Raw genomic sequence first — 13,319 nt, forward strand, 5'->3', positions numbered from 1 at the left:
GTTTTCAGTTGATACTAAAAGTAAAAGAGCTGAAATTATGGACTGGTGCCACTACATACCTCCAGAAGAGCCATGTTTCCACCTGCTTCCAGAAGGCCATCGGGGAGTGGGGCCATCCATGCCTCAGTGTCAGCCCTTCAAGGTAAATCAGATCTGAATACTAGTCATCGATACTAAAACTGCTTCTATTATTGGATTACAGTAACAGAATCTTGCAACTCTGAATGTTCCTCTTCTTTCCTTGTCTTTTTTTTATTATTAAAAGTTTTACAAATTTAATACAATATAAACCCCTCCCACCCCTTCCCCCTTCCCCCACTTCCCAGAGCTGATTACAGGGTAACAAATAAACAAACATAATCTAACTAACATTAACCAACTATACTATCAATCAAAACCATAACACACTTTAACTCCTTTTCAAAACAAATGTTGACAAATTATAGACTCAAATAATAATATAATTAAAACTATTAATAATTATCTAAAATCTACTCATAAGCAAGATAATACTTTTCAGTTTCATATCTCTTTTGAATGTAATCAATCCATCTTCTCCAAACCGTAATATATTTTTCTTGTGAATGGTCCTTTAAATAGGCGGAGATTTTTGCCATTTCTGCTAAATTAGACACCTTAAGTATCCATTCTTCCATAGCAGGCAGAGAGTTTTTCTTCCAATATTGCCCCACTAATAATCGTGCAGCTGTTATAAGATTCAACATCAAGTTGATTTCTTTAATATCAAAATCTACCATAATACCCGACAAAAATAACTGCGGAGTAAACTTTATCTTTCTCTTAAAAATCTTTTGAATATTCCACCAGATCTTAATCCAAAAAGCTTTTATATCTCTACAAGTCCCCCAAATGTGGAAATAGGTTGTATCTGAACTTCCACATCTCCAACATTTGGGCTGTAAATTCGGATACACTCAGGACAACTTTTGGGGATCCAAATGCCATCTATAAAACATTTTATAAAAATTTTCTCTTAAATTTTGCGCTTGAGTAAATTTTACATTTCTAACCCAAATTGTCTCCCATGTATCTAATAAAATCGGCTCTTGAATATTTTGAGCCCATTTAACCATACAATCTTTAACTAACTCTGTTTCAGAATCCAATTCTATTAAAACATTATAAATTCTCTTTATATGAGCTCGACTTTGATCTTTAATCTGTTTTACAAAATTCACATCCTCTAAAGTGATACCAACCTTTTGATCTAAACTCCACCTCACTAACAATTGATTATAATGAAACCAAGAGTGTACGATATTTTCTTGCTTCAACTCAGTCAGAGACTTTAATTGCCAATCTTGTCCAACCAAACTAAGTAATTCTTTATAAGAAATCTTATCCAAATTCACTCCCCTAGATACTTCCTCTTGTCTTTATAGAGAACCAGGGAGGGTCCTCTGGGCAGTTCCTCAAATTCCATTTCTCCTTTGAGCTGGGATTTCCCTTACCTGATGATCCTCGCCTAGGTGCAGCTTCTTCCTCTTCTTTCACTGGTTATTCTCCCAACCCATTAAATTCAGGAGTCAAGCTATTCTAGAAGAAGAGACCTGCCGAAGAAAATGCCAGCTGTCAGGTCCTCCTGCCATAGCCAAGGCCTCTTATTAGCTACTCCCTAGTTATCTGGATAAAATGGGCAGAAACTACTGAGGAAAGATGGTCCCTAAAATACCCAGGACCTAGGTGATACAGAGCTTTGTAGATTTGTTATGGCTACCATATTATATAGGAGTAGAAAATGGAAGAGGATTCAGAATATTCTCCATCTCTTACATAATTTGTATTTTATTTCATTTTTATCTACTGTCCTTCAGTCATTGCTGACAAAAGTCCGTTGTACTGATAAAAATGAAAGGGTATCTTTCATCACCACTCTTTTTAATTTTTTTTTAAATAATCTTAAAAATTGTTTTAAAAATAATGTTTCATTTTATGTCATTTTATTTGATAAGTTGAATTAAAAAGAATCAACGTATAAGTAAGCTTTTAGTTTAAATCAGTTTTCTAAGCCTTTTTCCCCTGATGAAGTTCTCAGGGAATCCCTGCATAAAAAGTTATTGAATCTAGAGTTGACAGAATGTTAGTGTAATTAGTATCCACTCACCCCACTGCTGCAAACATTAGCACTACACAGTGTGCAAAGTTCAAAAAACAATGGTTTTTTTAATCACAAATTATGTGGAATCCCAGCTGAGAAAGGCTGTTTTATAGGCTCAGTATAAATCATAGTCTAAAAAACAAATAAAAAGATTTGCAGCATTCCGTATTCAAGGACTTTACCTCCTTTCCTCTGCTGGATTTACAGGAGACTCAGGAAGGAATCATTTTGGACACTGTCCTTGTGTGAAGTTCCTTAAGTTAGTATTTCAGATCCAAACCAAGAGAAATATTACAATGACAGAGCACCAATTGTCATTTATTTATTTATGAGATTTATATACCGCTTTAAGTGCAAGCACTCTCTAAGCGGTGTACACCAGTAAGCAATGTATATATATATATTTACATTGTCCCCAACAATCTGGGTCCTCATTTTACCTACCCCAGAAGGATGGAAGGCTGAGTCAACCTTGAGCCGGTGAGATTTGAACCGCTGACCTGCTGAACACAGTCAGCTAAAGTGGCCTGCAGTACTGCATTCTAACTGCTGCGCCATATGTTTGTGGAGATTCTCAGTCATCCAAGTCATGATTGTTCCAAAGATGCTTTTTCAAAAGGCAGTTGGACTTTCTTTGTTTTTCGTTGATGACATTTCACTTCTCATCCAAGAAGTTTCTTCAGTTGTCATCTCATAGTTACTCAATGATAACGACTCAATTATTCAATGACTTTTAGTTGAATTAAAAGAGTAAAACTAGTTTAGTGCTGATCAGATGCAAAAGACAAATATTGGCACCCCCACTGTTTATTTTCCTTATATTGACACAAATACTAATATCTCAAAGGCCAAGGAAGTTGCATCTTAGAAAAAGAAGAAATACTCTTAAATAAAAGCAGAACTGTTAGGAAAGGTGCATGAAATACCATAGTGGAGAACAAACATGCACATTTTCCCTCTTAACAAAATGGAAAGGTACATGAACAGCTTGTCTATACACATTCTCTCTTTGCCACTTCCTGCTGGTAAAATTTTGTGAGATTTTACACATCTTTGAGGGACCAGCAAATCAAGCTTAAGAAAAAAAGTATTTGCTAAAACTAAGGTAGGATGTTATTAAACATGTTGAGCTTCAGGGGGCACTGTGGGTTAAATGGTGCATCATTTAAAAAATATAGCAGGCAGCTACCCACCTTGGCAGTGGTTTTTTTTTTTTTTTTTCAAAAGTAAATATGGAGGCCTTCCAAATCAGGGAACATAATGAGTGGAACACAGCCTTAATTCTTCCCTCTCCAGCTGAGACTGTTGTCCAGGATCAGTACTCTGAAGTGCAAAAGATAGGGACAAGAAAAGAACTGAAGAAGTCAATTCTCTTTCCAGAGAACTTGTTATGCAAAAAGAGAAGTTTGCTTTACCCTATGAGGCAAAGGAAGCTGACAGATTCAAGCAAAAGATTTTGGATTCTGTTAAAAGGCAACAAACTACCCATTGTTTATTCGCAGCCTCCACCAATCTGGAGCTTTCCAGATGATTTATAACAACAATTCTCAGAATTTCCTTTGTTTCTTTGTTTTAATTGTGTTTAAGAAGCCTTTGGATTTGGCACCTGCTCTGAAGACTGTTGTGTATCTGTCAAGGAACTATCTGTTGGCATGTTCTAATTGCCTTTGACGTGGATAATAATCCTGTATTAAGACACATTTGCTTAAGATTTTTTTTCTGGAATGGATATCCATAATATGCTAAGATAAACCAGTGTTTATAAGCCACAATGGCTAAGTGTACACAAGAAGATAAGTCAAAACCCAGCTAACCATATTATTTCTTAACATTATTTTATTGCCAAATTTACATGGCTGCACATCTTACCCAAAGTGAGTAAAACCAAGAGTTAAAACATGTTGCAAATCCATTAAAAGAACATGTATACAATAAGAATATGAGTGCAAGGATGTTTACCTACAATATAAGTAGTGTGTAGGTTCCCTATTAGCAGGGGATCCTCAGGGTTGCCAAAACCCACCCACCCCATTTTGAGAGGGTTTCCTGAGGGCTAACTTCATTTCGGGAAGGATGATATTCCAGATGGCGAGTACTTAGTAGAAAAATAAGGTGACCAACCATCCTCCTTTAGGGAGGACAGTCCTCTTTTTGTAAGTTCTGTCCTCCCTCAAAAAGTGTCCTCCTACATGTCCTCCTTTTCGATATTTGTAGACTAATCTGCAGGGCTTTTTTTTCCCTCATAGAATGCTCAGAACAGCATTCTGGCACCTTTTTTTATGGGTTTTTTTTTCAACTTTTGCATGAGCTGTGCTACTCCCGCTATTGGCTTTCAAAAGCCTATAGCAGTGTTTCCCAAACTTGACAATTTTAAGGCATGAGGACTTCAACTCCCAGAATTCCACAGCCAGCAACGCTGGCTGTGGAATTCTGGGAGTTGCAGTCCTCATGCCTTAAAATTGTCAAGTTTGGGAAACACTGGCCTATAGGAATTGCTGCTGAGTGCGCCAAAACATCCGGCTGGCAAACTATGCACATGCAAGTTGTCTGTATTATTGTTGCAATGAATAAAATGTTTCTTTTATTTATGATATTTTTTTCTTCAATTTATTTGTGTCCTCCTTTTCATTGTAAAAAAGTTGGTCACCTTAAGAAAAGGCATGCCTCCTAGGTCCTATCAGATGGATTTTCTTCGCAGGTGAGACCCACAGCATGCCTCTCCTGCCAGACCTGACAGGATGGGTAGACATAATTAGGAAGATGTGGTCCCCCAAATAACCTGGCCCAATGCTGTGTAGGTGAACAACATCTTCTGTTTCCAGTTAATTGGTTCTGGGCTGTAATTTTCCTAATTTGCAAAATCAGTGTGCTAATTTAATCAGGATAACGAAGGAGTGCAGCTGCTTCCTTCCTTCCTTGTTAGCAAGTGTCATCTAGAGCAGTAACAAGGACCTGCATTTTCACACTCCCATTTTCGGGAATTTATGTATAAATACCATAAGTAAGCGTCATGCTTTGCCTAAGAGCAAAACTACCCCTTAGGCTTTGATTTTCCAGTTATTGCAAACAATAGCAGCATCATTGCTTACTATACTTGGAGCAAAGATATTACGACATTTCTCCATTAAGCTTTCCTGTTCATACTCTCAAGTTTCCCCTATAAGCCGACCTTTGCTACCTTTTTTAAATAGCAGGGAAGACTTAGTTAAGTCACACCCAATCTGGTGAGTCATCAGGATTTAAAAAAAAACGTATTTCCTGCTCCTTGAAGTGCAGAAAGAACCTGCAGTTACATGAAGGGGGAACAGATGGAAGGGCAACCCTGTGGGTTACAGAAAGTGAGAAATATTTAATTTCGTTATCCACATAAACTGTAAACTGGGAGACCAAGCTTTCCAAGGTCTCCATCAAGAAGGCCATAAAATAGCCACAACATATTCTGTCTGTCTTGTTTTGTTTTGTCCCTTATAAACCTTGGATTCATCACTTTCCTCCACTTGTCCGCTTGCGGAAAAAACACACACTCCAGGCAGAGGGGAAAGTTAGACAAAGGGGGCTGGACAGGTCCAACGGAAACCAATTGTTAGGGCTTGCTTCCTATTTTATTGGCATATATTTTAATTCTCCAAGTCCCAACTGAGCAATCTTCCAATAAAAAAGTCAATTATCTATGCTTATTAAAAAGATCTTGGGTCTCTCAAAGTCAAAGTGGAGGTGAATTTCAAACAGCTTCATACTAGCAGCGTGACCATTAAAAGAAGTGGAAATAAGGATAGGTGAAATTGGACATACCTACGCCACTATCTTGTACGTCTTGGGCATCTTGTTTGGACCTGATGTCACAATTTCATTTGGGGGAGGGGAGAGCTGCTTTTGTTTTTACTGTTGTTTACAGTAACTATAGTGACTGCAGATGTGAGGATGAGCAGGAACTTTTGACAGGAACTTTTGCCTCACTCCTCCTCCAGTCATCATTACTATTCCTTTCCCTCCACCCTGCTCAGCCCCATCATCTAGATACTCCATATCTGATTCCTGGAGCTTCCAGTGACTTCATCACTTATCTTTCTCAAACACCAATCCAGCCATTATGACAACATACAATTTTCATAACCATTATGAAAAGTGCCTAACTGAAAATATATCAATACTCTATAATTTCATTTTTACAAATCCAAAGACTTTTAAGTGTAAGAAAAGAAATGGTGCCAAAATAACTAGGACACTTTAAAGGGGCTTTCAAAAACTTGTTTTACAATTAATCTTCTTGTGGATGATTCCCCCCCCCCCCCGCAGCCTCTGAGTTTTTGAAGGCAAATTCTATGATCAATTTCATAAATCATTGCAATTATACCCTTTTTGTGTGGAAAGAATGGAGTTTTGTTATGTCATGGTTGTGACATCCAGGGGACATACCAATTGAATGATGTATTTTTTGTTAGTTTCTGAAGGGAAAGGCTGAGCACTGGTTGGTTCATGGTGTTCTCTGTATGTTGAGATTGACAGAAGTGAAGATGAAAGCAGATCAGTTTTAGTAAGGTATTAGAAGGAGAAGAAACACTAATGGTACAGAAATACACATTTTGTAGTTTGGTTTCACCCAGTTTCTAATTTGCTTGACTTCAGAGCTGTTTGTTCGTTCTTTTTGCTCTGTCAGATTGTGAATTTTTTTGCATCAAAATGTGCAAACATTTCCAAACCGGCACATTTTTATTATACTTTGCACATTTTTTTACATTTTCTCCCCAATAGAATTGTTGTATTTTATTTTCACCAACATGATGACAATGATGATGATGTTATCCATTCAGCCACATCCGATTCTTCACGATTCTATGGGCCAAGTCTCTTCACACCTTCTGATCTTGCAATACTTCTTTGAATTTTTCTATGCGCTGACTGGTGTCAGCATTGATGGTATCCAGCCACCGTGTACTTTGGTGGTCTGATTTCCTTTTATCACTAACTCTTCCAAAGATAATTGCTTTCTCCAGTGAATTCCCCCGCATGACATGGCCAAAATAAGTGAGACACAGTTTTGTGATTTTGCCTTCCAGTTACATGTCTGATGTTATGCACTCCACTATTTGCTAGTCACCTTTGCTGTCTAAGGAATACACAGGAGCCTTCTCCAGCACCATAGTTCAAACAAGTCCATTTTCTTCCTGTCTTACTTTTTTAAGTTCCAATTTTCACAACCATAGGTGGCTATGGGGAACACATTACATTTGGTTGCCACACTGATGCCCTTGCTTTTCCACATTCAGCTCATGTTCATCATGCAGTGCAATCTGACATTTTATTTCTGGACTGCATTCACCACTTTGAGCAATCTGCCATTCTAGGAAAATGATTTTTTCCATGCATTCTCTCTCTTCATCGCTAGTTTCTATTTTGATGTTTCCATTCCGTGATCATGAGCTTGGTCTTTTTGATGTTCAGAAAGAGGCCAAAATTCTCACTTTCTTCTTTGATTTCCTTGACCAGATGTTCCAGGCCATCTTTGTTTTCTGAGAGTTGTACCATCAAAGCATATCAAAGATTATTGATGTTCTTTCTCCAATCCTTATCTCAATTTTTGATCCTTCAAAATCTAGCTTTCTCATTTTTTTTCTTTGCGAAATGCATCTCACAATTGGGAAAATTAGATGGCTGATATCAGTTTGTGCATATGTTCAGAAAACAAGAATTATAGAGTACGCTAATATTTGTCTACTAACCCTAATAAGAAGCTATGTTTATCTGCCTATTGATCCAGTATTATCTAGTATGATTGGCAATATTTCTTTGATTGGAAAGGCCTTTGTCATTATGTAAATATTTCAGTCATTTCAATTTAATGAGATTTAAACCCAAGTACATGTTCTACCACTAACTCATGTAGCATTTGCAAGTGTTTTAAAAACTGTGCATATATGACTGTCTAAAAAGGCTTTGTATATTTTTGCACTCTCTTATTCTATCATGTGAGTGTGGTCTGTATTTATTACCCTCTTATACATTTTGCCCAAGAAACATGAAGAGAGAATATGTTTAGATAGGTTTGGCTGAAAAATTTATGTCCACAAGCGAAAACTATGGTTAAGCAAAAATTGTTAGTTCATCATACTAACTACTATTTGATAATCATGGCTTCAAAAAAATCCCAACAATTCATTGTGAATTAACTTTGAGCATATGCTTATTTTTGGCTTTTGGCCTGGTACAAGCATATATTTTCAAATAAATAAAAGAATGGTATAATAGAGAGGCTTTGCAAAATTATATGCTTTTACAATAGCTGCCTTCTGCTTACATTATATAATACATAGCGTATAATAACTATTATAGGGTTGTTCCCTCCACCCAGCCAATGTGGCTACAAAGTCCAAGGTCCTAGATACACGTGGCCTGGCCATAAGAACAGCGTTCTGTGTTATATGATACTTTAAATGATAAAGCTGGGAGTCTGTTGGTTACATGGTCATCATCATTTTATCCCCCAGGGTATTTGCATTTAAGCATGTTTTGTTTTGTTATAGTGTTTCACCTCAAAATAGCCATTGTTTTGGAGATCTGGAATTGGGATTTATACCAAATTCGTCAGCTCTGGCATAATTGTGTGTTCTAATTTCCTTCTGGTTGGAGTCACACATCAAATTTAGTCATAACATGATGAGCTTACTTTTGACATACTCAGTTGTGTGCACCCAGCTGCTGTAATTACTTAGCTTGTTGTAGGAAATCAGCCAATTATTATCTATTAAGACGTATTTAAGCAAATGACGATTTATAATGGTATCTAAAGTCAGTTGTAATCTTAGACTTGTCCATCATAGTGCCCTTCAAGTGTCTTGGACTACAAACCTCCAACCAGGATGTGTAGATTTATATAGTCTGTACTCCAAGGCTACTGAATGACATTAGTTTTGAGAAGGTTTTTTTATGTAATGCCCAAACTTTAAATGGTGTCTCCATGAAAGGAGAGAAAAGACAAAACAAGAAACAAAGAACACATATTTTTCTCTTATCCTTGTCTTTGCTCTTAGAAGGAAAGGGAATTCAAGGTTGAGTTCTCTGCCGCTTTACCTCGTTTTCAGAAAATGATGAAGGATGACTTTTCTGGATTTTATTAGAATGCTCTTACTTGTAATACTATCAACACAAACAGATCTCTTACAGTACCCAAAAAGGGAGTAGGGAACCTGAACCTCCAGCCCAATCTGAAAAGTGGGGATTAGAGAAGGCACACCATTTTTTTCCGTTCCATACCAGGTTTTTGTTTGCCCAATTGACCCAAAGGTCCAGATAAGACCATCCTTCTTGGGGAGCCTTTCCGTCTTTTCTCCCCGGTTTTCCTCCACCTCCTTTCCTTTTTTCCAAATAAAACGTCTTAATGGAAGATTCGTGGAACAGCTGCCTCACGCCTTTAGCTTGGTAGCACTCCAAGCGGACGCCCCGGGAGCAGCGCGGGGTTTTTTTAATAAAGGCCGTTTATTTACACGGGAGTAAACCGTGTTATCCTGCGGGGCTTGCTTCCGAGTAAGCGGAGCAGCACGCTAAGGGATCAGCTCGCCGAAATCAACAACCTCGCTCTCTGCAGCCTTCAAAACCTGGCAGGCAACTTCGATTACCCCCCCCCCCCTTTCCTCACGGAGATGACAATAAGGGACGAGTCGCCGCTCCTGTGCAGGAGAGGCGGCGGTGCCTTTCGCGGGCAAGCGCCTCCGCACGCGGGTGCCATAGCAGCGGCGGTGGCGGCGGCGAGGAGGGTGTGTTCTCGAGCCCCCTCCCCTCGGTGTCGGAGGTGGAGAGAGGAGGAGACCGGCGGCGGAGGCGGGAGGAGGAGGAAGTAGAGGCGGCAGAGAATAGCGGGCAAATGGAGCTCTGAAAGGCTGCGAGAGCTCCGGAGGAAGGAGTTGAACGGGCGAGCGACTTCGATTCGTCCCTTTCGTTGCCCAACCCAGCCGGGGCTCTGGCTTATAAACTCTGAAGTGCCGCCGCCTCTGCTTCAGACGGCGGTTCTCCCAGAAAAGCCTAGCCGTGCCGTCGTTACCTCCTATCTATTCCCTCGCCCGGGCAGAGGAAGGGAAAGCTCTCCCTCCGCCGGTGCTCGGAACCTTTCCGGATTCGCCGAGTCTCTCGGAGGGCCTGCAGAAAAAGGTTGCACCGAACTTACTGCTGCTAGCCCGCCCGCCCTCCGCTCGCTCCTTTGCCTCCCTCGCCTCGGCCATGCCGGTTGGTGGCGTGAGGAAGTTTCCGGATGGCTGCTGAGAGGTTCCTCTTCTCTTCCATCCCTACCTCTCCGCTTCGGCCAAGGCTCGTGGTTGCTTTCCCCCAAAGCCGCCTCTTGGTGAAATGCTGAAGAACTGGGCCCCCTCTTCGCTTTTTTCCTAGTTCGAGGCTTTTTTTGGAAACTGAAAGGGTGTCCTCTTAACTGCCGTAATTACTTCGGAGTAGGTGTCGGCATCCTTGGCGAGCGGGGGTCCTTCCTGATTCTTCTATTTTCAGAAGAACGGCATGCTCTGCTGAAGTGGTAACACGATGCAGACCTTCTTGAAAGGGAAAAGGGTTGGTTATTGGCTGAGCGAGAAGAAAATCAAGAAGCTCAATTTCCAAGCCTTTGCAGATCTTTGCAGGTAAGGATTGGAATCTTAGATTAGCTGCTTGCGGGTGTATATCTCACTGCCCTTTTTTCCAGGGCTCGGAAAGTTGGAAATCCAGCTTCTGCTTCTGTCTTGGACAAATACTGAACTTAATTATCTATTTAACACATTTCAGTGCCACCCAGTTATGAAACTCAGGGTGGTGTAAAAAAACATGGCTATTTCTAACTAAGGTATCAAAGTGTGCATAAATTCTACCTGGGTTAATGTTTTGGACTACCATAATCACCAGCCAGCATAGTTTTGAAGTAGGTTGGCTGGAAAACCTAAATATTGTCACTTGGGGCATTCAGCTGTGTGGAAAAATGCCAGATTATTAAGGAAAAGATCCAGGGAGAGTGTGAAAAGCTTTCAATTTCATTGGTTTCACTTGATGGACCTATCAGGTAGTCCACTTATGTCCACGATTGAGCCCAAAATTTCTGTTGCCAAGTGAAACATTTGTTAAGTGAATTTTGCCCCATTTTATGACCTTTCTTGCCACAATTGTTAAGTGAATCACCACAATTGTTAAGTTAGTAATATGGGTATTAAGCGAACCTGGTTTCCCCATTGACTTTGCTTGTCAGAAGGTTGCAAAAGGTGATCACGTTGCCCTGGGACACTGCAACCATCATAAATATGAGTCATTTGCAACTGAATTTTGATCACGACTGAAAATGCTGCAATAGTCATGTGAAAAACAGTCACAAGACTTTTTTCAGCACTGTTGTAACTTTGAACAGTCACTAAATGAACTGTTGTAAGTCAAGGACTACCTGTATAATGTGAAGCTTTAGGAGTGATGTAAAGTGCATTGCAGGCAGTGCATGTTTGAAATAACATACCGAGGAAAGTTATATCCACCTTTTTTTTTCTTTGCTGTTTTTGAATTTTCTTTGCCAGGCTAAAATACTGTATCGTAAATTGATCCATAAAAGCAGGTTCCTTCACTTTGAAAGAATCAGTAAACAAATTGGAAAGTTAGGCTTTCCATAGAACTGTTTTTGAAGAAACATTGTACAATTGTTTACTCATATCTCCCCCTCCTCAGTTTTGCTTTTTTAAAAGATAACTTGCATCCTTTTGATGATATTTTTCTTTTCCTTGTAAATGCAGTACTAAAATCATATGCCTGAGTTAAGATAGGCCTAAAGATTAGCATTTTTTTCAATTAAATACTACAAAATTCAAAATCCATGTTCAATCCATGTTCTTTCCCATCCTCCCCTGGCTCTGTTAGGTTATTTTGAGTTCAAGCTTTCAGACCTTGTTAATTATAAAACTAAGAAAGATTTTTGTTTCTGGTTGGGACTTATTGGGACTGGATGAATGAGCTAGTTGTTTTGCTATATAGCAAAAGCTATTGAGATTTTTCATAGAATCATCCTCTTACAGATAGTAGTGTTACCAGGATACTTGGGAAATTTCTGACTGGTTAAATAGGAAATTCTCCATCTGTAGGTTCATTTATTATATTTCTGTACCTCCCATGTCATCTAAGTGACTAAGTGCCAAACAGCTATTAAACAAAGCTGGTATTTATGATAACCCATTATTGGTAGTTGTTGCTTTTTTCTGAAATCATTATCTTTTTTGATCAGCTAAATTCTGCAAATCAAAATTGTTTGTTTAAAACCAACAGCAAATATGCATTTACTACAGATAATAACTGAGGCTGTATGGATTTTATCCAGACATAATTTTAATTATTAGTACTTCCAGATATGTTTATTTGTATTAACAAAAATAAAACCCATTCAGTATATCTAAATCTAACAAATATTTTTTACTATAAATTATGAATACATCTGTATAGGAGATGAATGTATTTGAATTCATAAATGTTTGTTTTAAGAGGGAAAGTAAAAGAAGAGACAAACATTAGTCTCCCTAAAATATTGGACTATATATCACCCACTGGCTTAAAAATGGCATTCAAAAAGTGCTTATATCTGATTCATGTTTCAAACTGGAGGACACAACAAGAACAAGTTTGGGTTTGGGGCCTATTACTGTATATTAATGACATGGAAGAGAAACTGAAATGTATGCTTATAACATTTGCAGATTACTAGAAATGGGATAGTAGAACTACCCTAGAAAATATCAAACTTAACAGTTTGAAGAAATTAATTGAAAATAACATTTGCACTTACCTCTGTTAAACCTTAGAATTTTTTTGCTTTGGGGGGAGGGAAATCTAATACATAATTAGAATACTTAGCAACAGAATTTATATTAAAGAGCTTGAAATTATAATTGATTACAAGCTGAATGCTGTGATAAAATGTGTACTTGACATTAGACTGCAAAAAATACTTTCCAATTAATAGAAAATATTTTACTCTATACTTGTTGATATGACCTAGAATACTGCGTTCAATTTTGGGCAAAACACTTTAAGAAGATTCAAATTAATCTGAATAGATTAAGGTCAGTAGGAAGGTTTGTGGAAACTGTGTGTGTGTAACTTTAAGAATAGAAGTTTGAGGGAGGTTGTTACAGGTTCAAACTCCTCCTTTGTCATCCCAGCAGATGGTGGACTAATAATCCTAAATTGTAGGAAGACAGAT

General features: G+C 38.5%; 1 protein-coding gene across 4 annotated transcripts in view; it reads left to right on the forward strand.

The window, feature by feature from the left end:
- The first annotated feature begins 9,901 nt into the window (after positions 1 to 9,901).
- The window catches only part of ITPK1 (inositol-tetrakisphosphate 1-kinase), a 148,117-nt gene continuing 144,699 nt past the window's right edge, over positions 9,902 to 13,319 (forward strand). For 2 of the 4 annotated variants that reach the window (XM_039365898.1, XM_039365900.1), the window contains exon 1: positions 10,628 to 10,737. Coding sequence is in view for 2 of the 4 variants with exons in the window: in XM_039365899.1 (XP_039221833.1) it covers positions 10,643 to 10,737 (95 nt within the window). In the remaining 2 variants the exon portion in view is untranslated. Of the gene's footprint in view, positions 10,738 to 13,319 lie in introns of all 4 variants that reach the window. The other 2 variants (XM_039365899.1, XM_039365901.1) reach the window with 2 other exon arrangements.

The sequence above is a fragment of the Crotalus tigris genome, unplaced genomic scaffold, assembly GCF_016545835.1.
Source record: "Crotalus tigris isolate CLP2741 ecotype Arizona unplaced genomic scaffold, ASM1654583v1 scf7180000020201.887925, whole genome shotgun sequence".
NCBI classification, from domain to species: domain Eukaryota; kingdom Metazoa; phylum Chordata; class Lepidosauria; order Squamata; family Viperidae; genus Crotalus; species Crotalus tigris.